This window comes from Barbatula barbatula (genome assembly GCF_947034865.1).
Source record: "Barbatula barbatula genome assembly, chromosome: 9".
In the NCBI taxonomy this organism is placed as follows: Eukaryota; Metazoa; Chordata; class Actinopteri; order Cypriniformes; family Nemacheilidae; genus Barbatula; species Barbatula barbatula.
Genome location: NC_136772.1, coordinates 20399376 through 20427301, shown reverse-complemented (window position 1 = coordinate 20427301; position 27926 = coordinate 20399376). Strand labels below are relative to the sequence as shown.

The 27926-nt window shown below is 37.3% G+C and overlaps 1 protein-coding gene across 1 annotated transcript; it reads right to left on the bottom strand.

The window, feature by feature from the left end:
• Positions 1 to 72: 72 nt before the first annotated feature.
• cckbrb (cholecystokinin B receptor b) lies at positions 73 to 27513 on the bottom strand (the record flags this gene model as incomplete). Its single annotated transcript, XM_079464662.1, has 5 exons — positions 73 to 2306; positions 5974 to 6101; positions 8939 to 9191; positions 14879 to 15127; positions 27363 to 27513. 5 exons carry the CDS (start codon positions 27511 to 27513, stop codon positions 1777 to 1779), a joined length of 1311 nt encoding a protein of 436 aa, XP_079320788.1. The 3' UTR covers positions 73 to 1776.
• Between the last annotated feature and the right edge of the window lie 413 nt (positions 27514 to 27926).

Genomic DNA, 27926 nt, shown 5'->3' with positions numbered 1-27926 from the left:
AGACATCGAAGAGTGGAGTTGGTGAAAAATAAACAGAGAAGAAAGCAAGCGGATATACTGCACTGTTTCTTAGGTAAATGAAAAAATAAGCAATGTAAAAATAAATATAAAAGTAACTTTTGACATTGTTTAGACTAAATGACACTGTACAGCTACGCAATAAATTAAAGCAGATTTTGACACTCGTGATTATAAAAGAAAGACATGAGGTAACAAAGTTATTTTTTAAAGAATAATGTCACATGAATTCAATGAATAAAAGGTTCATTATTATCCACAAAATTTTGCTGGGAAAACTTTAAAGTGAATACCACACTGACTTGAGTCCCACTTCCCATTGATGCAAGGGCGGTCAAGAAGGTTTGACATTTCTTCTCTCTAACCAGCCTCAATATCATTCGCTGTTTTTGTCTTCTGAAGTGGCAAAAGCACAATGGGCAATCAGGATTAAATGTTTATTTGTTTTCTGTGCTCTTATTGGATGAGGATCCATTCAGATGACCGTAATAAGCTTTTAGTTATACAATATGTACAAGGGCACAGAAGCAGCCATATATCAACCGCTGAGATTATGAGATTATCCGAATCAGCGAATCCAAAATTCAGAGGCCATCAGCGTTTGAGATTACTTAAAACAATGAGCCACAAACTGCGAAGGACATGAAGGGCAACTTCAAAAACTAAGCAATATATAAAAAATCACTCACATAAATGAGGAATGAGGTCACTGGCCAAAAACACCAAGCAGACCTACATTATGCTGTGACTGGTTTTACACATTGTCTTTTGTGTAACACTGCAAAGATGTTTTATATACAGCGATGATGTTAGCTCAGATTTGGAGTTATATGAAAAATTCAGTGGTAATTCAGAGCTATGTCAGTATTTTAGAGTCCTAAACAGCTGAAAACATTGATTTTTGATAAAGGCTTCGAATAAGAAGTCTTCCACAGTACTTCTTCTGATGAGACGAATGGTCTGAAGAAAAACTCTAACAGCTCAAGGGATCTTAAGAACACTGGATATGCTAAGCAGGCACTTAACGTAAGTATAACACCATCAAAGGCTGGCATCCCACTAGCCAATTCCCCGACTATTTTTCCATTGTAAGCTTCATTTACATAGCTGTTCAACACTTGTACATGTGGCACATCTACCAGTGGGTGGATGTTACTAGCCTTGGCGACTCAACTGCCTGCTGAGTTAATGGCCTGCCAACTCTCCGGCAACATCAAGAACATATGATGATAGTGCCAAGGGCATGATGTCATGGCTTTTTCTAACACTGATGAACTGACGAGTCCTTGGCTCAGAAAATGGTTACTGCGTAGCTGAGCATTTTTCTAGAGTTCACTTATTTTACAATACATCAGAATATAGTCAATACATAACAAGTATTTGATTGTGACGTATTACACTTTATGCCAAAATGGTTTCCAGGTGCGACATCCCCTACCAAAGGTTTTGCCATCTAAGGTACATACATTTATATAAGTCTCTGGCATATATGTAACACCGTGAGTAATCAATTATGAAACAGCATGCAGTTTTCATTGTTGCAGGCGGGCGATACACAACAAATTTGCTACAACCTAACTTCTTTGATTTAAATATGGCTACTTACATCAAACGCCCATCAACAAGGTCAAAGCGTCATACTTTTAGGCACAATGTTCAAAGATGAAAGTTATATTTATAACGTAATTTATAAGCCCAGACCGTCCGTCAACATCGCTCCCCAATGTTCTCCATCTATCCCAACCTGAAGAAAATGAATCAGCATGGGCCCATTGTGCTCACGGTGGTGTAATTGAACTTGGACATGGAGACACCGGTGGCTGTGACCTCATCATCACCCTCCCTAAAGCCCCGCCTGCGACAGAGCCAGCAACAACACGAGAAGGTAGTTAACAGCGCCTTGCGAAATCGCTTATTCATAAAACAGTAGATGATGGGGTTGACACAGGCAGAGGTATAGGACAGCAGGTGGATGAAGGAGATAGGAGCCCCAGAAAGAGCTTTGTGGGCTGAACGGATGTCAAACGCTTTCCAGGTGTTCACAGAATACAGAGGCATCCAGCAGATGAAGAACATGGCCACAATGATGATGAGCATACGGATCACGCGCTTCTTGGCCATCAGTTTCGCCTCGGACGTGTTGCTGCGGGGGCGGTCCACCTTTGCCGAGCCTGTTGGGGTGAGGGCTGACATCTCCATGGAGGTGGGTCTCTTGGACACCTGGAGGTAGCAGCCATCTCCATCATCGCTGCTACATGAAACACCACCACTGATACCATTTTTCATTTCTGGAGAAGAAGCAATGGATATTTTGCAAAGAAAGCACAAGGCAGACATTAAGTTACAAAAGTAAGAAAAGACTGCATTTTGAGCTAGATTTGCATTTTCTGAAAGAAATACCGTTGGTTGCAAGGCAGAAAGATACAGAAACATAATCCAGGTAAAGCTTACATTTACACATTTATCCAGCGTGACATGAAGAGAATTCAAGGTCTTATAAAAGTGATGAATTCATGTATTTACTCTGAATGGAGCTTATGACCTTGGCACTGCAAGCTACATGCTCTCAGTTGAGCTACACAAACACTTCAGCTTTTAGCCAGGCAAGCTTAGGCATCATAGAAATTGTTACTTTTAGTCAGTTGTGTAGTAGATTCAACACAACGTGACAAACGTTTGTTCACATTTTCATACTATACATTTCAGTTACAGTGCATATTGTGTTAAAAAGGAAGAATATAGATTAGAAATGTGTCGATCATTTACAAACGGCAAAATGATATGTTCTGTTTGTGTTAGGATAGTACATAGTTATGACCAATACAATGCTTCCTTCAGAACCCTAACCATTAAATCCCATCTAATTCTTTCCCTTCCACCAGTTCAAAAAAACCCACAGCAGGTTGTACTTTTACATTCATGAGTTTCCTCTTGTAGCACAAATTGTAACCGATCAAAATTAAGAAAGGAAATTACATTCTGTTCATTCAAAGGAAATATTTAATGGTGAAAGTGGTGAGTCAGTCAGCAATGGAGCTTTAATGCAACATCAGTGCAGAACAGAATTTTTTTTTATTATATTAATATACTCTGATTTACTGCAGGACAGTTAGCTCAGGAATAAGATGTAATAAGTGGTTCAGTAGATGTTAACCTCTAAGGGTTCTGTCGATCAGATATTTACGGAGTCATATCATGTTTATATTTTTCCTTATTATTGTTTTGCAATGGATAACTTGCACAATTGCGTTTTAGTTCTTAGGGCTCAAACGTTCGGCGCAACTACGTACATGCAGAGATGTATTCATCATAGCAGAGAACCCTTGAGGAAAAAGACACCAGCTTCAGTAGTGTGGTGAGTAAAACGCGTTACTACTATATGTGGCGCTATTTGACAGTGGGTCGAATTTTCACATCACATATCAGACCGTACAGAAATGTATTTTCATAAAAATAGCTTGCATGTGTTTAATAATAAAGTGTATGATAAGGTAAGGGGTAGTAGGGGTCTTTTGTCCCAGTTAGTTTTGTCCCTTTATAATATACAACAATACTTAGTTTACCCTTGCTGTGTCAAAACGAATATTTTTAATACTCTATATAGGGACTCTGAATGAGCCAGGAGACATGGATTTAAAGACCCAGTGAAATTAATTATGACAATGCCTATTTGTTCATGAAATATTGCAGTGTTTATTGTAAATAAAGTAAGTAAATAATGTAAGTAAGTTTATCAATGTGGGTCAATCACTTATAAAAATTTGTGTGCCTTTATAATCCTTAGTTAAAATCTGAAAATGCACTTCCTTCTTGTAATGACTATCCATCTTGAATGACATAAGATAGACGCTTGGGCGGAGCATCCGTTAACTCCTCCCCTTCAACTGTCAGTCCATTTAAAAAAAATTATACATCCAATCAAATTGCAGAGAAAGACGAAAGCTATGCCCGCTATTGTTCTCATTAGAAATTCCATTTCACTCGGAAATGTGTCAAAATACGGAAGTAAAAACGATCGCAGCTTCCGGTTCAAGGGAACTAAGGAAACAGCAGATGGAAGTCAGGCTGTAGCTAAAATGCGGAATGGAGTTTAATTTTGACTTTAAATGAGACAGGAGGAATGGGTTTGAGGAAGCAGAAGTGTTGAAGTGAAGGCTGTTGCTGAAACGTGAAATCGAGTTTAATGTATCAGCCATACCGCAGAATTTCATCTGAAATGTAGTAACTCCTTTTTGATATCTATTTGCTAAAAAATATTTATTTTACCTTTGGACATGTGATGTGTGTGTGTTTGTCGGGTCCATTCGGTGAATCTGTGAAATGCTATTGTTAAAGGTCCAGTGTGTAATTATTTGGGTGGATCTATTGACAGAAATTATAAATATGATCCAAGGCTTCTCAAAGTTTACATTCAGTGGTCCAAATCTGAATTCTCATCAACGTCAATAGGTCTGGAATTATTTTTGTTAAAAAACTTGTTTTAATAATCATGCTTATAATTGTATATAATAATTCAACTGTACATATGCTAATTATCGTAAACATGTCTCAAGTGTAACGTTTACTCTCTGAACTGTTGCATACACAGTAGGCTATTGCATTTTTATAAAACTAAATGCCCAAAAAACAGATCTCATTTACATATTTTTCTGTAGTTTCTGTAATAGTACTATAATGTAACCTGTAGTCATTTCAACTGAATTGCTAAAATCTTGAATTATAACTGAAATACACTGATATACAGCAGTGCATTTTATTATTTTCTGTAGATGAACTAGGTTCATTATCCTATGCCCAGACAGTCAGTAGCAGTGTAATCATTGTAATCATTCATTTACAAGTCTGCTGCGGTTCAGTCAGTTGAATGTGTTGCTAACTGCCGGACCGGTTGCTGCACAGAGTTGACGACGAGAAAGACGAGCTGCGTCAGGAAGGTAAAACCTCACCTTCGCGGGGCGAAATTTTTCTACTGAATGAAAGATACGGTTTATCCAAAATGTCACTAGTTGCCACTCGCTGTCTGACGATTTAAGTCTGTAAACACTGCAACACTGGTTCGCGCTCCTCTGTGCGTGTGCCATGGAGGTCTGATGAGTGCACTTGAAATGTGAAGGGGATGGATGTTGGTCCCGATCGACTTCCCTCCCGGTCCGCATCCGGACAGAAGTCTGGATTTTGAGAAGGGCTGTAATAAACTATGTCTAAAGAGGTATTAAAAGGCCTAACATAATGAATCCTTATGTTTTTATTACCTTAGAATGAGCTATTTCTATCTACATACAACGCGGGTCCCCTTGCATGGAATTCACCATGTTGGTTCCACCGTAACCCAAAATGGACAAACTGCTCTTCGGCAAAGAAGCAACATCTGACGACATCTTAGTTCAGTGTCAGCCACCGTAGTGCTTTGAAGAAGGGTTGGAGTGAGCCGTTGGTTGCAATTCGCAACCTCAGCACTAGATGCGGCTAAAATTCATACACTGGACCTTTAACCTACAATTGCTTTCTCAGTTTGGTTTGTAAACTTAATGTGTGAGAATGGACTTTTCCAGACCTATAGTGATGTTAGAATTTTTCTTAAATCTCTGATAATGTAAAAAAATTAAATCTGCTTTGAATGTTGCTTTTAAGTAGGGTTTCATATGCAGTTACAACACATTGTAAATCCATATAACCTGAAAATAGCAAGCTGTACTAATTCAAGGCAAAAGAACGTCCAAGGCTCAGTGCAAGCAGTCCATTTTAGGGGCATTTACAGAAATGTTCTGCTGTGTATTTTCTATAAACAGACGGGCATGACTGTACACACAGACAATTAAATCTTCAGGGTGAGACATCAAAATATGTTCACACAGACGAGAGCAGTTAATACTCTTTGAGATGGTCTGGCGCTTATTAAATCTGGCAATAAATCAGACTGGGATGCATATACAGTAATACATCATTAGGTCTCACCACATTGTCCCTTCTTCTGCTCCAATTCAAACTGAATTCCACGGTAGAGTTCTCGGGAAATGAGCCCATAGGCGACGATCATCACCACGCCAGGAATGAAGAACAGTACAAACAGCAACAGGATATACCTTAAAAACCACAAACAGGGGAAATAAAACCAATGGAGGAACAAGATGACAATATAATGCTCCGTCTTTAGAAACACTACAATGCCAATAAACCCCCCACTAATACACCCACACATGCACATCTCCTTAAGACTTGTTCAGAAATGTATCCAGAGTTGTCAGACAAGTGCTCTATTTTCATGATTTTTTTTATGAATCAACATGAATCATTGATGAATCACCAACAAGAACACAATGTATTAAAAGGTATTTAAACCATGAAAGGTTAACATTGAGGTTGAATTATGATTTTCTATAAGATTTCTTCTAAGTTGCTCTATTGCTTGGTAACAGCCTCGGGTGTACAGCAAATGAATTGTTTATTCTGATGATTATTATTATTTTTATATAAAAATATGAATGTATTGATTATTCTAAAAACATTGTGTCTTTTGTGAACATAAGTGAAACCTTTTTGGGCAGACCCACATGCGTTGAGTAGAGCCCTGTGTTCACTTCACAATTTTGAGCTAAAAGTCTGCAAAATGTAATTGTATGTAATGCAAAACATGTAATACAAAACTGCTTCATTTCCTAGTTTGTGTTATACATTGCACATATTAGCCATACAATGCCAAGATAATATGCAAATGGACATGTGTCACTGTTATTTTTCAGTTCTATTTTTGAATGACAACCTGATAAAACATAATTTTTTAACATAAAAAGGAAACTAGGCGGAAAAAGAGTAATGAATAGGTCTTGGTCATGAAATGGTCATTACTTTGCGACTTCATTTGAATCTGTTCTGTTTTAGGCTCTCGTCAAAGAAATCAGCAGTGTGTATTTTCATACAAGATTACTTGTAGCTTCAGTTCTATAAGGTAATGCTGTCCAATCATCTAGCTCTAATTCAAGCAAAGAACATTGTCTGCAACTAACAACATCCTTTTATTCATGGTAAATTTCCTGAAATTCTATCCTGTTGTGTCCAACATTCTATTGTTAAAGGAGTCATATGACAGGGCTAAAATAAATATTATCGTTTGTTTTAGATGTAATGCAATGTGTGTAAACGATTTAAGGTTCAAAAACGTTGTATTTTCCACATACCATGCGTGTTTGTATCTCCTCTTTGCCCCGCCTCTCTGAAACGCGCAGATTTTTTATGTGTGCTATGATTGGCCAGTTAACCAGTGCGTAGTGATTGGTCGAATGCCGCAAGCGTTTGATGGAAATGTAACGCCTTTTACCATATTCGGAACATCAGGTTCCAAAGCAATTGTACTAACAGGTGCGTTCACCTTATTTGTATGTACATTTGGGCGGTCTTAGTCAAGTCATACTATGAACTTACGTAAATTTGCGGGGGTGTGGTTACATAGGGGTTTCAGGCAGGTCTGGGTGAGCATTCGCTTTTAGAAAGAATGCAACTTTTGTTCTGATATTTTAATTTTTGAAATTGTACGTGTCAAATTCATGCATAGCGAACTTATAACACACCAAAGACACAGAAAAACACTTATTCGCGCCATTTGACCCCTTTAAGAAAAAGTATGTCAAATATTTTTGCATACTCAATGGAACCAGTCTAGCTGCATGCTAGTGGCTGTCATAAAACCCAAATGTGCCACAAGAGGCACACAGTAGTTTACAACACACCTGCTCCTAATCACATGCTGTAGACTGACTCTTGGATGCTCTGTTTTTGTCTCTCATAATGAAATAGACACCATGTTTTTTTGATGTACTGGATGGATTGGTCACTAAACAAATGTTCCGATCCAAAACAACCTGACATCTATAGATGTATTACTCTATATTTGGATCTACATTAGCTCTGCCCAATAGCATTGCTAATCTTCCCGGCGTACATCCAACAATTAAAATCCATTCATCATTCCATACATAAAAAGCGTCTTCCTGGCATCTGCACTGCACTTAAAGTCCATAAAATTAAATACATTTTTGACATCACATAATACCACTATAAACAATCATTTTAGTATATAGCATCACCTGTTCGTTCAAAGAATTGCGAAACTCTCAAAAAATACGTTAATCCACGGTGTGCTTTTACCTGCCTTTTAAAATCTGAATTCCCTGTTATCCTACTTACTGACAATGGTAAAGACTCCATGCTTTCGTAGCTCTATATATTACTGCACGTTTAAGGAAATTCATTTTAGCATTGGGGAGTAAGAGTCTACCCTCTGTTGCTCGTCTGGTAGCATATCTACGGTATTTGATCGTACATTGGATTGTAATTGACTGGATTGATTCATTGTGATTTTATGTTTGCATTTACATTTAGGCATTTGGCAGACGCTTTTATCCAAAGCGACCAACATAGCATTATCCTATACATTTTACATAGGTATCTGCAATTCCCCACAACCTTGCGTTGTTAAAGCAATGCTCTTACCACTGAGCTACAGGAAAGCTATGTTTTATAATCCTTTTTGGTTTTAATCAAACTTTACAGTATTTACAGTATTACGGACTTACAATAGAACTTGCTGCAATGCATTCTGGAGGCTATAGGGTTTACCAGCTTTACATTATTAATTGATTAGTCAGAATAAAAACATGTTTTTATTTCATATTTACCAGTTTACCTCAAAGCTCAAGTTAAATTGAATCCACACATTTATTTAAATCAGCTTTGTTCTTGTTATAGGTACATCACAGTATTATTATCACACTAGTATCTATAGCAACAGATCCTATGCAAAGTATGCTAAACATTTAAAGTGTGGGTGTTTTTACATATTTAATAAATATGTTATTACTATATTATTATATCTAGCATGCTTCTGGTTTCTATACAAAGCCTAAGAAAGATGTTGTGCACTTACCATGCTTGCTCCACCTCGCTCCTTGGCCAGGAGTGACGGCACATGTGAGCATTGTTGTTGGGGAGCTTGACCAGGGTGCTGACGATGGGGTAGGGTGTCATTATAAAGAAGGACAGAACCCATGTTGTAGCGATTACTTTATAGGCATGGGACCTGGTCTGCCATGCACGGGACTTCAGCGGGTTGCAAATGGCACTGTATCTCTCAATTGCTATAGCCACCAGACTGAAGGTTGATATACAGACTGAGATACCTGTGGTAAAGCAAAATAATATATATACAGGTATATATAACATTTGAAACGAAAACATGTAACACGTTATCATGTTTTTTGATAGAAGAATGGACAAATTTTTCATTCAAGGAAATTATAATTTGGCGAATTATTGCACAAACTAGTAGCTGAAGTTTAACATTTTTGTATGAATGCAGGCTATAAACAATGCGTGCTTAAAGCTGAACACTAGCATCTTGGGACTACAACGTATTGTTGGTTTATTTTTCAATCGATTCAATTTACGTATGCTGCAGTCCTGTTTGTTTTATCCTATTTTGTTTCCATTTAGCAAATGTGCTTGTTTGTCATTGCTATCTGTACTAATATGTATTTACTGTAAACCTGCTGCAAAAAGCTATTAACCAATACATTTGAATTAAAAATGAAAAAGCTTCAAATTCTCAGTTGAAATCGACATGTTTGCTCACAGCAGCATTTTGTCTTCGACGTGTGTTTTGATTCAGTGAAATTACACAATGAAATGTTTCCTTATTATAAAGTAATCCACTGATATGATAATAGCTTTGTTTCAAAAAAACAATATAACACATATAGATGTAGACATAGACAAGAATATTTGTACGTATAGTAAGATGACAATGGTGTAAATATTACTGTGGAACAATTTGCAGAGAAAGATTAAATTCTGGTACTTTCAATCTAAACACAGATTAAGACTTTGCTTAGTTTTGTTTTGAAACGTGGAGTTAAGGACATGTGATCTTATGAGAAAAGGAAACATGTGACATTAGGGGTGTCCAAAGCCATTACTTGTTTCTGTTTTTGTATCTCTTATCTATCTCAAAATGAGTATTTCTAAAATTCTATTCATATTCATATAAACTGGGCATGACTTAAACCAGAATTTCACACAATGACACCAGAGGCCAGGGTTATTCTTAATAGTAATTCCAGATTTTTTTGTTAAACAAATATGTTTAACTCATACAATTATTTATTTGTATTTTTATTACAAAATGTTATATGGGTTATTTATAATGCATAATAAGTATTGCTATTATGTTCAATTTAGGAGACAATATGGAATTAATATAAATTAACCAGTTTAATAAATTAACAGATGTTAAACTTAAGAAAACTTGAATGTAACACAGTTGGTCTAGTTTTATTTATTTATTTGTTGGTGCTTAATTGTCTTTTTTGAGCTCAATTGGGCCCAAAAGGGGTAAATGATAATAAAGCTTTACGGTATATAGTAATAGAAACAACTACATCTACTGTCCACCTCTAATTGTTCCCCACAATTATTCGGACAGCTTCAGAAACACACTATCTAAAAATCTCTCTCTTTTTTCTCTTTTGGTATCTGATATTGGCTGTGCATTGTCAGTTGATGTGTGTCAGTGAAGAGCTGCATTTCTAAATAAACTGAATGTCTAAACGGGACATGCATGTGGACCTGAATATTACATATATAATTCATTTTGAAGTCATTATTTGAGCCTTTGCTAAACGCATTTGTATTCGAGCACATTCCTCTGACATTTCTGACATGGGCTGTGTTTTTAGAGAAATGGTAAGAAGTAGGAGATTATTCTTAGTGCTGTCCAGGAAAAATAAATGCCTGTATACAGCTGTGTTGGTATTACATTATTTATTTATTTTTTGTTTAATTTCACTTTATTTTCTAGCAAACACCCCATCTCTCTCGCACACACACCCACAGACATACGTGTATATGTCATCAATAAAAGGTTTCAATATGAGGAAGGTGGCCTAGGGCAGTGGTTCTCATCTCCGGTTCTGGGAAACCATAAATACCGGAAACATACATAAAATGTGAAAAATGAGTTGTGAAGTACAGGCTTACGCCACCAGAATCTCCGCCATCTCCCACATTCACAATCCCAATTCAATCTTTGCTTTTACATCTGGTTTATACACCTGCTTTTTTTTTATTCAGTTGCTCTCATCGCGAATGTATGTATTGCACATCTATGTTTTCCAAAGGTGTCGACTCCTAGCAAAACTCAAGGTGACAAATCCTTAAGAAATATGTTCTTGTAAAAGTACAAAGCTATCAACATTTTAAAATGGCATCCTATCAGAGGAGTAAGATTGGACACCGGAGATTGGACACAGGCCTGCTTGTTTGCAGAATTACTGTCCTGATAGCCGACAACTGATCTGATCTCACCCTCTGCACCAAAGCTCGCACCAGGGAAATTGTTCTTTGCTTTACAAATCCCTTCCTATCCCTCCCCCTCAAAAATAAACGTGGTTACGGTTGGCACAGCGCGTTAGACGTGTTACCATGCTGCTCTGACACTACATGGGCTCTGAGCGCCTTGAGAACACTCAAGCAAATAAGATCTGCAACCTTCTGAACTCTGTCATGCCCAAGAATTCCACCAGACAGTGAACATGATGCCGGGGAAAAAACATCCTTTAGAAACGCTATCTGATCACCCATGTATGGAAGTAAGAAATATAACATGACAATGTAATTTTTCCTGGGGCACTGTACCTGAGTGCAGGGTGGTTGCAGGGTTTTAGTTTCCTTAATAGGACAATTATTATGTTATATTTATCCCCACAATAAAATGATGACTTCCATAATATGGCTTCTGTGAACACAAGCCTTCTTTGATTGGATTGGATAATTATTCCCACCCTGCTATATTTAATTTGCCACCTCCATCATTTGTGACATTAGCAAACACTGTTAGACTGCTATGGTGAGCCAGGTCTGAGATCAGCTGTCTAGGCGATTTCAACAATATTAGCAACACCACAACAGAGTTTGTCTTATAAGGGAATTATTTCACAACATTTATTACACACTATGGAGAAACAAGGTCTGGACCTCAATGGTGGGTACAGCCATAAATGTGGTATGCTGAATAGAAAGTGAATTTTCCTTATTTAAGTCGATTTATTTTCTCCTTGTGCTTCAAAATCAACCCTAGCATTGCAGAGGCATGTTTTTCATTTAAAAAGGTAGTGATTCATGAAAAAGTGCCGATAAGCTTCATAAGTGTGTTTATTGTACATTAGTGACCAATTATTTGGTATCAATGTCAATATCAAATGGATAAATCTTGGTTATTTAATATCAGTCATGAAAACTCAATAATATTGAAGACAATTTGTTTGATCTTGGCAGAACTTAATCTACTTGCTGCTATTGAAGAGAGAGAATGAAGACTTGCTACTGCTTACACAACAACAAATCCTCACTCCCGACTCAATTTATAATAAAATAAACCATAAGATACAAGCAGACACAATGTCGTTAAAAAATATAGATATTGCAAGGGTACCAATGTGAAATGATCGATTTGAATTAGGAACAGATGTGAAAGTGATCACCCCCCCCCCGGTAAAGCTCAGATTCAGTGAACAACGAAGTTCAAAAATTGCCGCCAGAGGAAGAGAGTCTCGTGAACGATCGTGTAATTTCATTGGCTTTAAACGTGCCATGAAATTGGCTCCCGCGACCGAATGCATCTAGCTGTTGGTTTATATTTTGAATAGGAGGCGACTTCGTGCATTCACGAACACGGCATCTTCATGTAAAGTTATCGTACGTCGTCGGTGCAAAAAGGTCTTCCTTTCGATAGTATTTGTAATACTTTGTAATTATTTTGTTCAGTTTGTGGAAAAATTATTGTGACTACACTATTATTTTTGTGTTGTGTTTTATATGAGGGTGGGGTTGGGGTTAATTGCTACAAAATATGAAAACTATAAATAATAATGATATGCTAAGAATTGCATAAATAAAAGCAACCCAGTTCCCTGTTTATGCACGTTCAAAGGTGACACCAAAGGGTGCTGACCGAGTGTAAATATGTGACAAGTCGGGAGTGAGAAACGGTTGTACACAGTATGCAAAAAAGACACTGCTGCAATGTTAGTCACCCGTGCAACGATGTAGACAGGTGGAGCTGGGGGTGGGGGCAGGTGATTGTTGTAGCCCAGAAGGCGATACTGCCTACAGCATGCAAACAAGACTTGTGTCATGTTGCTCTGCAAGCTGATTGATTGGCGGAATGTGATGAGGTCATTAGGTACACACAGTAGTCTTGAGACTTTTGATGAACTAAAGTCATAACATCTGGTTATTCTGCCCAAAACGCTTGAAAGAATCTACCTGACTGACTTGTGAGGCAAGCAACCACAGTTGTTTTAATGTGCAGTTTGGGGGCAGTTCTTTAATCAGTGATACCACAATAAAAGAGCAGCGCATAGAGAATGGCACAGGACTCCTGGTTTTTGCCTTCCAGACAATCATATTGATTGTTTTTTCAAACATTTTTATATTGCTTTCAACATTTGTGTGCAGTGTGCATCAGAGGGATAGTGAACAGTGGACATTTCAAAAGACACAGTGATTTAGATACCAGTATGCATGAGCTGCTGTTAGCTCTTCTTACTTTAAAATCTTGCTTATTACCAATAAAGCCCTCTTGTATCACAGTCCTTCACGTGCACTCCACTCTCAGGCGTCCGGTCAGTTGGTAATAGCTAGAATTTCAAACTCAAGTGCAGGTGGTAGATAATTTTCCTATCTAGTGTCTAAAATTTGGAACAATCTTTCCTGTACTGTCCGGGAGGCAGACACACTGTCAGTTTAGATTTAGACTAAAGACGCATCTTTTTAATCTTGCATACACTACACTACCATAATATAAATATTCAGAAGGTTTAGGCTGCACTAGTTAGATCAACCGGAACCAGGAACACTTCCAACAACAACTGACAAGTATTTGTTGCATCAAAGAATGCAAAACAGTACTCCACTCTCAGCCAGTCTTGTTTCATTGTTTCAAGGTTACCTAAGCGGGCAGGGCGCATTCCTAGGTTACTAGAGCAGGCAGGACGCAGTCCATGCCCACACCTGACAAATGCTGAGGTGATAGAGCTGGATAAAGAAGGACACAGCGACTTGACATGTCTTCACAACAAAATTTCAGCTTCTATTAGAATATTAATGATAATCTTAAATAAATAAAAATTATTTTGCCTTATTGTCCAAGCACTGTCGAGCTTGTGCAGAGGCTGCAGCTTTTGCCAGAGGGGAACTGAAATCCCCTGGTTAGACCTGGTTTCCCTCTGAGGTTTTATTTCCACCAATGGAATTTTGGGTTCGCTTTTTTGGCTGGCTGGAGGGCGGCTGCTAGAATTTTGAAGTTTTATTTAATTAACACTGAATATAGGAATTTATAGTCTGTTTAATATTTGACCTGTGTTTCTCTCTCCTTATATTGGGTGTGTGGTTCTAGGTGATGGCCCCTGTGCATGTGTCTGTGTGTGTGTGTGTGTGTGTGTGTGTGTGCGTGCGTGCGTGCGTGCGTGTGTGTGTGTGTCTGTGTGTGTGTGTCTGTGTGTTTGTATGTGTGTGTCTGTGTGTTGGTGCGTGTTGTGTGGAGTGTTTAGGGTGTGTCTGAATCTGTGCGTCTGTGTCTGTTTTCTGTGTTTTCACCTTTTAAGTTTTTACTTGCATAACCTTATATGTTTTGCTTATAGTCAATATGTTTTCTGTTACAGCTGTTTTGTAACAATGAAAATTATAAATAAATAAGTTGACTTGACTTGACTCGACTTGGTACAGTCGACAGAGATATAATTTATTGTTAACAAGGTAACAAATTATAGACTCACTTGATCCTGTAGTGATGGACTGAAATTAATCTTACCCATAAAATATGCCACAATCCTGCACATGGCTGCTCCAAAAATGAAATCTTCCAACAGGTTGGGAATCAAAGTAAAGGGCATGCAGAAAATTGCCATCATGAGGTCACTGATGGCCAGGGAAAGCAGAAAGGAGTTGGTGACCGTCCGCATTCGTTTGTTCACCACCAACACCACGATGATGAGCAGATTTCCAAACACGCTCAGTAAGAAAATGATGGAGTACAGCAGTATGCGGAGTGAATTCATTTCTGAAAGAGAAACATAAAACTTAAGTTAGCAAATTACCAGTGATGGAAATAACTGCGTTATAAATAAACAGCGTTGCTTGTTTAAGTAAACTTGTTTAAGTTAACAAGTAATCAAACGGATTACTGTTTCCCCCGTTACAACACGATTACCGTTACTGACAATAAAATGAAGTGTTACTATAATTGAGCTCACTGATGCAGTTTTCAATCGAGTAGGCTCTCTCTCCTCCAAAGGACCTGCAAAGGTCTTTTTCTCTGCTTTGTGTTATGGGGGTTGGACAAATAACTAATTTAGATAGGTTCTGATGATTGATTTAGGTCAATTACATTTTAATCTTTTGCCAACCAGAGGCAGAGTTTGGCAGGGTACACACACAAACACAGGGTACAGAGTATACTAATGTCTAGGAGTCTGAGAGCGATGGCAAGCACGACAAGTTCAAATGTAGCCTTCGCAAACTGGAAATATAAGCACTACTTTCCCTCATTATGGTCAAACACAAGGAAAGTGTATGTAATGTTCAACATGTGCCAAGGAAGAAAGAGGCTCCACGTCGGTGGAAAGTAATTCTTATCTAATGAAGCACCTCACATCGTCACATGCTGCCACAAAACGTGTAGCTGAGACCTTGTCGATACGTTTCCCTTTGTAAGCAGAGATTTAGTTTTAAAATGGTTTTCGTCCACACTAGCGTTTACAGCATGTGTGGGCGTTTGTTTATTTCCTGCCTATATGTCATGGCAATGCCCAGAGCACAGAGACTTTTTTTAAATGGATGGAATGAGGCTGGGATGCTGCTGTGGGTAACACAAAACTATAACATTTCCAAAGCGAAAGTGAAATTATAACTGCGAGTAATTAAATATTCTGTTTAATAAAATGCAATCTTAAGTATGCAAAAATAACATCCGGCTATCATACTGGAAAGCAGTCAAAATATTAATCAGTCAAACAATAATATTGTTATTAAACAGTTAACTTTTGTAAGAAACTACGAAAAATAAGTACAGTAAATTATGTCAAGCAGTTGTGAAGTTGGTACCGTACATGTCTTTAGGAGCATTATTGTGATCTGTGAAAAAAACTGTTCTGAACTATTCTATTGTGTTTTATTATTCCAGTATACTAATGATAATATTTACAATAATAATATATTGATATATAAAATATTGAATTTAATATGACCCACATACATTGACCCACAGCAACATTAAAATAGTGTAGATTAGTGTACAGTGTTTTCTACGAATAATTTATTCTATTTAGTTTCCATTTAACATATTTAATATTGGGGCATCCAAGTTATTTGACATATTTGAGCATTTTTTAAAAGGTAACTCAATAGTTACATTCCCTGGTAATTAGTTACTTTTATAATGATGTAACTCAGTTACTAACTCAATTACCATTTGTGAGAAGTAATTTGTCTCGATCTGTCACAAGCGGGGGGTGTGACAGAGAGAGGAAGAACCCAATTGCAGGCAGCGGAAGGTGGTGGGGAAAACAAAGACTTTAATTATAAAACACAAAACAAACACCCACGATGGAGGAAAACAATGACAAGACTAAAATACAAAACTACAAACAAACACTTCCCAAAATGGGGGCAAAAATAAACTAACTAAGAACACTAGTAATAAGTAACTAGTTGTTTTTCTGATAAACGTATCCGACTCAGCAAATATTAACCATATATGCTGTGTGCGTTCCTCGTAATAAAGTAAAGTATTTTTTAATAATTGTTTAAATATGATGGCTTTTGAAATAAACATTTTTATGTGAGCACACTAGACCCACACACATACTCATGGGTTACTTTAAATACAGTGAAAATAAAAAACATTTAAAAATGTACTTTTTGTAAAGGGTAAAGTAGAGTTACAAACCATTAAATCATCTGCATTAACACTCTCATATTCATTAATCATACGAAACTATAGTTTAATGACATTATCTTAGGAAACGTTGCAAAATTCAAACTATATTAGATATATTTAATCACATTTAATATACAGCTTTATTATGGTTATTCCCAAATGACGTAATTCAGCTTCAAAGAACTTGACAAAAAAATTGTCTCCTTTGAAGTTTGGCCATATACGGTGATCAGAAGTGTTTTCTCAGCTACATTAGCATGTTAATAAATACAGCTGCTATGCACTGTCCGGTTTTTCTGCAACACTTTTCTGAAGGTCTCATTCATTAACATTGGCAATGCATTAACATTAACTAACAATGAGCTACATCATTTTACAGCTTTTTTTAGTTGTTAATGTTAGTTGTTAATGTTAGGTCATTGTGCATGCATGTCAACACATGTGTTTGGTTTCAAATATGTAAATGTTCAAATTCAAACGAAATAAGAAAAATAATTGTTGTTGTTCATTGTCAGTCCGTGAATCCCATGATCCACAATGCAACCTGACGCTGGTAATGGAAAGCACAGCAACTATCATAAAACAATATTACATTTCTAGATTGTAAAAGCTTTCTCAGTTGAAACACTTAAAGCAGCTTGTTTTTAGACACTGCTGATGGATTGTGGCATTTTTAGCTGGTCTCTGTGGCCAGAAATTACATTTTAAAACTCTGAATGTTTTTTTCCGTCACGGTCCGTCAGCTAATATAAGTGATGAGTTAAAAACTTGACATTTGTATCAGAGATGCTGGTGTGAAATTCGATAGTTGTCTGAGTGGTTATCAATTGAGCGAAAGCTCTGAAAATGTAGAAAAATTGCAATATTACTGCAACATAAATATTAGACTAAGGATCATGACTCTGCAAGAACATCACTCATTTTCAATGAATTCATGAGATATCATCATTAAAATGGAACACTTTGTTAAGCATTTCAATATATATTGTAAGTGATCCTGTCACATTTTGCAATATTCATGTGACTGAAGTGAGTTCACAGTGAGTTGATGTGTGTTTTCTATGTTCAGTACACTGGTCTTCCACAGCCTCTACATCCCATACTCCCATGTATTATTCTATTATACATTTTATTCTTTAAATTTTGTAATATAGACAGCAATGAAAACTAGTTTCGTTTTAACTCAAGAACCTCCAGGGCCCGGTTTCGTAGACAAGGCTTAAGACTAAAATCAGTCTTAACTCAAAATAACTTGCCCTGACATATTTTAAAATAGATCAGTGCCATTTTTCTGGCTTAAGATGCACATATAATCTTTTTTTTTCTAAAGCATCTTTATAAAAGTGACTTCCTTTGGGTATAGAGCGATGTATGGCTTAATATATGAACAATGGCATTGACTTTATAATTGTGAAATAAAAAAACTGTATAACTGTCACAGTATTCATAAACTTTGATAAAATATTTTTACTTGGAGGCCACCATTTTTTTCCCTGACAAAATCTGTGATGTCAAATGGTTGCAACCTAAACCTGTTCTCTTTCGCAACAGTGAAGCACACACGTTTTCCATATATAACAGTAAAATATGACACGTAAAACATAAGATCAGATATATAAAAACAGGGACAGTAGGTGGCGGTATGTCCTCTTGACACAAGCCATCAAGCCTGCCATAAAAGAAGAACGCGTATCAGTAAGCAACTGTTCAAGGTAAGCGTTCATTAAATCATAGCTTTTAACTTCCGCCTTTAAGACATTTAAGACTATTTAAGACATCAGCATAATCATATACTTTTATACATTATGAGAATTACTGATAAACACAATAATAAGCTGCTTGCAGTTTGGTTATTTATTCTGTATTAGAGCACACGTGAACATTAGCCCCCGTCAGCTAATGACCGGCGGGATAGAAGACAATAACTTTTGGCTACTGATGTTGATAAATCAACATAAAGTCAAAATCTGGATAAAATGCATTGTATAATGGCTAAAACATATTTTATATAATAAATTAGAAATAATTTTGGTTTGTGCATGTTTGTATTGTTTCTGACAAACAATATTAAAATGTATGAAAATACACCAAATAGCGTCTTTATTTTCTTTCTTTCTTATTTTAGCATTATATATATATATTATCCTACAGAACCTTATATTTACTGAAGAACTGATTAGTGTGTCTGTGTTTATTTTGGCGGCCTCTCTGTGCGCGTAATCATCGAAAAAGAACATGGCGGCCTCCTTAGGTTGAAATGAGAATTAGATGTAGGTTTTTTTTAAGAATTTAAAACATTTTATGTGTTTCTAACGACAAATGCTAGTAGTGTAAGGATATTACAACGCATTAGGCCATACATTTCTCTATACAGGTGCTGGTCATATAATTAGAATATCATCAAAAAGTTGATTTATTTAACTAATTCCATTCAAAAAGTGAAACCTGTATATTATATTCATACATTACACACGGACTGATATACTTCAAATGTTTATTTCTTTTCATTTCGATGATTATAACTGACAACTAAGGAAAATCCCAAATTCAGTATCTCAGAAAATGTGAATATTACTCAAGACCAATACAAAGAAAGGATTTTTTGAAATCTTGGCCAACTGAAAAGTATGAAGATTAAAAGTATGAGCATGTACAGCACTCAATACTTAGTTGGGGTGCCAAGTCCTGTTGGAAAAAGAAATCTGCATCTCCATAAAGTTGGTCAGCAGCAGGAAGCATGAGGTGCTCTTTACACTGGACCTCAAGCAACGTGGATTGTTGAGCCGCTCCTCTCTTCCTCCAGACTCTGGGACCCTGATTTCCAAAGGAAATGCTAAATTTACTTTCATCAGAGAACAGCAGTCCAGTCCTTTTTGTCTTTAGCCCAGGCGAGACGTTTCTGATACTGTCTGTTGTTCAAGAGTGGCTTGACACAAGGAATACGACAGCTGAAACCCATGTCTTGCATATGTCTGTGCGTAGTGGTTCTAAAAGCACTGACTCCAGCTTCAGTCCACTCTTGGTGAATCTCCCCCACATTTTTGAATGGGTTTTGTTTCACAATCCTCTCCAGGATGCGGTTAACCCTATTGCTTGTACACTTTTTTCTACCACATCTTTTCCTTCCCTTCGCCTCTCTATTAATGTGTTTTGACACAGAGCTCTGTGAACAGCCAGCCTCTTTTGCAATGACCTTTTGTGTCTTGCCCTCATTGTGCAAGGTGTCAATGGTCGTCTTTTGGACAACTGTCAAGTCAGCAGTCTATCCCATGATTGCTTAGCTTACAGAACTACACCGAGAGACCATTTGAAGGCTCTGCAGGTAATTTGAGTGAATGGAATGTGGCACCAGGTGTCTTCAATATTTAACCTTTTCACAATATTCTTATTTTCTGAGATACTGAATTTGGGATTTTCCTTAGTTGTCAGTTACAATCATCACAATTAAAAGAAATAAACATTTTAAATATATCTGTCTGTGTGTAATGAATGAATATAATATGCAACTTTCACTTTTTGAATGGAATTAGTGAAATAAATCAACTTTTGAAGCGTAGTTGTCTGTTACCAGTGTTTTAAATAATGTCGCTGTATAAGCTCCCTGTGGATAGAGCAATACATGTGAATATGTTACTAAGCTAATGGAGCCAGCGAATGCAGAAATGTTGTTTGGAAACCATGTGGCATTCTTCTGCTGGCAAGGGATGGGCGGGGCTGTGTGAACAGACTCGAACACAGAACTTACAGAGTGTGGTTGTAGCCGCTATGAGGCCGCTCAGGTAGCAGCGGGAGTAGAATCCGTCCAGTCAAGAGTTGTTCTACTACTGAAATAATTTTAGAGACATTCTTTTTAGGTCAAGAAAACTACAAATTGTTGCTTTAATGTTTTTGAATACCTATTTAATGTGTTTTATATAAGTCTTTGAAGACATACTGTACTGTAGTGACCTCTAAGCGTGGTAGGGTTATATGATGTGAAAAAACAAGTGTTCAAACTTTTGTTCAAAAGACAGATGTTCACCAGATTTATTTGATCAAAGGCTGTTAGATGGGAAAAGATACATAAATACTTCATGTGGACCAGAATTTTGTTCTGGTTAAGTGCCAATGTGACCTGTGCAATATCCATCACGTTCCACATGGAAACAGAAAAGAAACCATGAAAATAAGCTTCACTCAATACAGACATTGATTATACAAATCGTGGTTGTTTTTAAATGAATTACATAAAGAAATGGTTTAAGCGGATATTTGAACAGCACTTTTTCACCATAGTTAATGCTCTGTAATGATCTGTAATAAAGAGTTAACAACCCATCTCAACAATGTGCCCAAGTTTTTGTGCCAAATTGGAAAAGAATAATTTTTTTGTCAAAGTGCTTCAAGCTGTTTTCATTACTGCCTCTGCAGAGCACAGTCAATGTGGTCCAGCATGAGCAGAGAGGATTATGGGATGTGAACAGTCATATCCGGTTTGTAGCTTAGCCAGGCTAAATCAATCAATCACGGCCACGTTTGACTAGAGCCCAGACTTCTGTGTGTGTGCTCCATTACCGATCGCCTGAAGCCATCGGTCTTAAAGGATTAGATTCGCCAAAATGATCCTTACAACTCCAAGACTTTGATCTTTTGAGACATGTGGCCCTCACAAATAGCTCAACATAAATCAATGTAATCTGTCACATTCCTCTCTTTGTTGCTTAGAACGCTTCCAAAAGTTATCAAGTATTCATGGAACTAGATTCTACGTGGGAGAGCCGTGAACATGACAGTTTGCACATTGCTGTACATTCTGTCACAAACGTGGGTTTCACGAGCCTCGGGAAATACTTTGAAGCAACCCTGATGCAGTTTTTTGAATTGGGGAGGAATGACTGATATTTTAATATCATGTCACTTTTACTTTTAATGGGCTGAAGTGACCTTAAATATACTTCGTTTCATTAAACAAGTACAAACATCAGTGCTCATCAAGTCCTCCGGGTTTGAGGAATGGATGGAAGGTGTAGAATGTCTGCTGATAAAAATGGTCTGACAAAAATTTGGCTCCGGTTGTCAAGCCATCTTAGACAGACCACACATAGAGACCAACAAACAAACAAACAGGCTGTGACAAAGTATAAACATAAATTACATTCAGGAGAATGACCCCATCACAATTGAAAAGTTACACAGGCACAGTTTAATCAAATCCACTTTATTTTCTATAAATTATGTTCTCCCTATGGAGAAATGTCTCCCTCAGCATTTCAACGTGTAATCTTGGCATCAGTATGTGTAGGACATCTCGACACGTTACGCACAAACCTGTCAACATTCACAAGTTACGTCACAAGCGATCCATCAAAACCAAGAATAAAGTATTTCAAAAATAATGTTTTGCCTAGTTTAGCCACTGCACTCCAAAATGCTTGGTAATTTCCAACGCATGGTTAGTTCAGAGGACAAACCCAAATGTTGGGGTACATTTTCCTAGAGAATGTTTATATTTCACCCAACAATAGGTTGAAACAACTCAGCATTGTTTCAATTATAACCCAACGGTTGGGTTTGACCTGTTTTGACCCAGCATTGTTTCAGATCAACCCAGAAACAGTGTGTTCGTATTCTGGGTCACTTTGGTTTGTGTACATTATATAATTCACCACAAAACTTTAGTCTGATGTCTGACACATCATTTTATCCAAATGCGTAGTCAAGAAATATAGTTCATTCAAGACCGATACTGTATTTTGTCATCATATACACACAAAAATCTTGCTTTCACATCATCTCTTGGTCATTTCCATTTTACATCACATCGGAAGTAAAATATGCTACTGTTTGCGATGTTGAATTGCCTTTTGCCTCATAATCAATTCATGAGTTGATAAACCCGGGTTAAAAACACGGTACTTAATGACTATGATCAACCAAAGGGAGAAAGTGTAAATACATTACCATCAGGACCAGTGTAGATATCTTAAAAGTTAGGCGCATGAATTATAAATCAAATATTTTGTGTGTGTGTGATTCATTTTTCTTGCTCATTAACAATGGATTTTAAAAACTTTGAATCAACTGCTATCTGCACAAACAAATTGTGACACGGATGAATGTCTATTAAATCATGGATTTTTTGGGTTGCAATTAATATCCGAGAGGCAGAAAAGTAACCTGTACTATACTTCTCGAAGGCTTTTCATAATCGGTGTACAGTGACTGGACAAGAGCTTGTCAGCAATTTAAATAATCAACTGTTTGATAATGAAATTCTATTAATTGAATTAGGGAAAGACTTTCGCCTTTGCTGGATTCTGTTAACCATGTGCTGTGGTTGTTGCTGTGATCCACTTAAGGTTATGTGTGGTTAATAAATAATGCAGTGGATGTTTGTGAAATAGTATAACTAGATTAAAGGCAGTTTACTGAACGGCATGAGTCTGAATAAACAGCTATGACTAAAGTCTGAATGAATAAAAATTTATTTAAATATTTCATATTTTAAATTTAGAATAAGTTTGAACGTATCTGTCATCATTTACACAGAAATTGATTACAATCCAGTCAATTAGGTAAGTATGACTGATGCCTTTAGGTCATGACTGAAGGGCCCTTGAGCAAGGCACCTTACCCCTGATTGCTCTGCAGTAATGTGCCACTGTATAAAACTACTTGTAAGTCGCTTTGGATAAAAGCGTCTGCCAAATGAATAAATGTAAATGTAAATGTAAATGCGCATCATGTTAATATACACAGCGCTTATTAGCACTACAAATAGAAAATGCCAGTTGCAAACACAGACAATTTCGGTGCAATTAAAGTACATTGTGTTGAGAGAGAATATTTTCTAAAACCATGTATTCTATATTTAATATATATTTTATTTTTAAATGTATGTCTTTCTACAGAATGTGCATGTAAAGCTGCTTTGCAGCACTGCAAAATTGCGAAAAAGTGTTACTGAATTGAGAATATAGTTCTGAAAGCGAACCTTTTTTAATAATTTAAAAACTTAACCTTCTCTTCCACTGTTTGAAATTCTGTTTCTTAAGTCTAGTAGACACTACATTCTGTCAAGTGTTGAGAAAAGGCCTGCATAGTCAAGTACTCAATTCTGAAAATAGCCTTTCTCTCTACAGTACCATTTAGATGTCACAGTTAATGTGCAGCATCTCTCCCAAACTAATGATCCCACCTATACCCCTGAGCCCCCTCCTCCCTTACACCATCATTTAGACCTTCCCATCATGCCTGCACTGCACATGTAAATGGTTCTATCAAACTGCTGAATACATCATCGTGCTGGCATTTCGCTCTCGTATTTACCAGAATTATTCAAAGCCTGGAGAGATTTTCTGCTACGAATTTCGTGACATTAGCTGCAGTGGGTCTACGGTGAGTCAGGAAGCTTTACAGGTGTTGATAACAATTTAAGTGTCAGAAGGCGAGACCGCACCTGTGTGTGCGCATCTGTGTCTGCAAGAGAAATCTAAATGGCTCACCCACATTTAGAAAAAGTCTCGGGTGTATTCATAATTTATGGCCACTTTATGAACACTTTTTAAACTGTGTTATTATCGTTGCACTAAATCTTATGTTATGCAGGAGAAACGGGTTTTCTCAATGTACCTCTCTCAGATATGCAAATGTTGAAAGTTCATCAAATGGATAAGCATTGCTGTATAAACACATAATTTCCTTTAGTCAAATATGATAATTGGGGTTTAAAATGACAGAGAAGCAAATGTTCAGTACTTGTGCACCTTAAAATGTGAGCCAAAAACACTGGTAATACAGTCATTTAGATTCTGAACACATGCTGCGGTGCTCAGGGTAACCAAACATCACATTTGTCAATTAACACCATCAATAAATCTGTTCCGGCACACGGTACTGCAATAATACAATTACAATGTCCTGCTCATTTTCTTCTTCATTTTATAAAAGAAAACAATGCATTATTAAATGACATATTTCGATTTTTCACATATTATATTAGTAACCAAAACGATGACATTCAGTTGGCATCCATGCAATTTGGAATGATCCTGTAGAGAGGGCTAAGCTTCATCGCTGAAGTCATCTAAATGTTAAATGAGCTCATGAATGATGATAATATACCCTGCAGGCTCAACAAGATTCTCGCCAGGTTGGATGCAGCGTTATCTCAGCGTTATTTGTCAAGTTAATAAAGTCCAATATGAAAGCCAGCATGCAAGATCAGAAAATAAGAAGAGTTTGGTTAAAAAAATGAGATGATACTTTTTATATATTTTTTCAAGAATCATGTTTTTATCGTGCATTCCAATTAATATATCAATCAGACTGAATCACAATTGGTTTGTTTTGATTTAAGCCATAATGACAAAAAACGAACACAATAAAAACAGAGTTATCTCATTTTGGAACCAAACTCTTCATATAGTGTGTGTACGTACTCGTGCCAGGCATGCATACACTTGATTTGCTGCCGCCTCTCATGCGTCAGGCGTAGAAAGAATTCTGCCATTTTTTCAACCGACCGACAGAACGCTTCTTGTTCTCATTATAGAATCAAAACAACATTCTGGTACATCTCCATCTCCGGTTTCGTCATGAGGCAGCAGTCCAGTTATGAACGTAAAAGGCCTGAATGGATTTGAAGAGCGACGTTGATGGAGCTCTGTGTGATGGCGACAATTACAGAGGAGTGTTTGATGATCACGGTGCACCCTGGACGCAAGAACAGAGAGGTCCAACGGCCTCTCCTGATTGAGGAAATCGGCAGCAAATGTGTGTTGTAGTGCATTCTGTGATTGCGCTCTTCAGTGGCCGTGAACTAAATTTAGCCGTCCCCCTGGAGGTATGCTGAACACTTCCTCCCAGGGAGAAAGTAAAAAGCAGGCAGTTGTTACCTTACCTGATCTGAATCTTAAAAATATACTTTTGTTGCTGTAACTAATGCAATGCAAAATGATTCGGCATTATTCTTATTTGAATAAACCTGGTTGATTTGGATGTTGTGAAAGTGGGAAGTGAATTTGATTTGTGTTATTATTTATTTACATAAAGTACAACTTTGCATCGTTTTGTTTTGTTACAATTGTACGCTTTTGCCCAGTTACCCAGTTGCCAAGTTACAGTATTCAAATTGTTGTATGTAGTGCAATTGGTCTGAAAAGTCTTTAAACATTCTAATCTCCGATTGAATATTTATTTCATGGATTCCATTTTTTGAAATCCAGTCCACAACCAGAGATCTCACAACCATGTTACAGCACAACAGCGTGAAAGCTTGGGGCCACTGTGGTTATGACTTGATATGCTGCGAGTGCCAGTTAAGCCCGTCAAGTAATGTCCGACGCTAATCTAATACACAACCCAATGTGCAGCTTTTCTCAGGGGCCTCCTGAGAAATAAAGTGTGTTTGTTTGTTTTTTTTACATAAGAACTATCTCATTTCAATGCTTAGATCGATTCTTCCTGTAGCACTTTGGAATATTTCGTTTTTTTGGGCACTATTAAAAATTAAAGGTTCTTTGTCTGGCTGTATGTTCCCTAACCTTTAACTTGAGCAATTCTGATGTAGAAAATGTTCTTTGTAGTGGAAAATGATTCTACAGGCTAAAAAAATGAAAGAGATTGATTTTTGAAGAACCTTTGAAAGATTCTTTGGGGAGCCAAAAATGGTTCCCCTGTGGCATGGGGTGAAGCACCTTCATTTTTAATTGTTGGTTTTACTTTTTGTGGGATAATATTGATTGCTTACAGTGAAATGTTTTACATAAATCAGGGGTTTATCTGAAATCACTAGGCTTGCACAAGATAAACAATCTCTGCGTGCAAAAAAACGCCCCTCGTCACGTAGCTACTGCCCACAGGACGAACGTGAAACAAATGCAACGAGCGACCGCTGAATTATTTACGCGCTCGGATGTGATTTCAATAGCAGGAGAGAGAGCGCAAACTCCGCGTTTCCTTGGGGAAGACACAGCGCGTGGTTTCATTTAGACGCGTACTCCCAATTAAACCAAATCTTCAGGGTTATATTAACAGATATTGAGTGGGCCATGTCCTTCCCAATTATTCCGATTGTCTGAACAATATTCTTAACGAAGTATCTAGAGGCTTTCTTGAACCGCTTGGAAATCAGGCTTTCGCAGAAGACGTGCTTTATTTTTATTCGTTTGACGCAGTCGACCACAAAAGTGTCAAAACCACATCAGTTTTTTACAGTATAACTTTTCAATTAAAGGCTTGAATAACAAATCAGCGCAATAAGATTCTGACAGAAGTGAATTGATCTATTTTCTCAGGAAGCAAATCGTCGTTTCCTCAAGTAAAATTATAATCCAACAAACTAATATATTTAGAAATAAATAAAGAAGATGTTTACCTTTGGGGCGCGCAGGTTGCGTCTTGGGTAACAGGAGCGCATCTCCGCAGGTGCCGTTGGGAACCTCCAAACTCCCGTTCAGAACCGAACTGTTCTGAAACTGGAGACATTCCCAAATCCCAGACGTTTCATTGAACGCTTGTAAATCCATTGCGGACATGGTCGCAACAAATTAAAGGCAGTCGTTCCCTTTAAAACATCCGTCTAGCAAACGCGCAATAGTAGTGGTTTAGTGTACATGGGATTTCAGAAGCATTCAACCAAAAGTCAATAGACAAAACGTAGAGAGGGAGAACTAAGGTAAGTCGATCAGCTCAGCTCATCGTGAATAAAAGGTTTCTGTCGTGGTTGCTGCTGACTCTGTTGATCTGTAAGAGAATGTGATGCAGCTCTGAGCGCCTTTGTATGCCGTCTCTCTGCTTCTCTTTAGGCGCGGGCTGGGTGTTTATTGATGAGGCTTTAAACAACGGGGTGGGAATATGGGGGTGAGTCTGTGGGTTTCAGGGATCTGAGCATCGCGAAGAGGTGGAGTCAATGAAGAGAAGGAGAGAAGGAGATGCATTG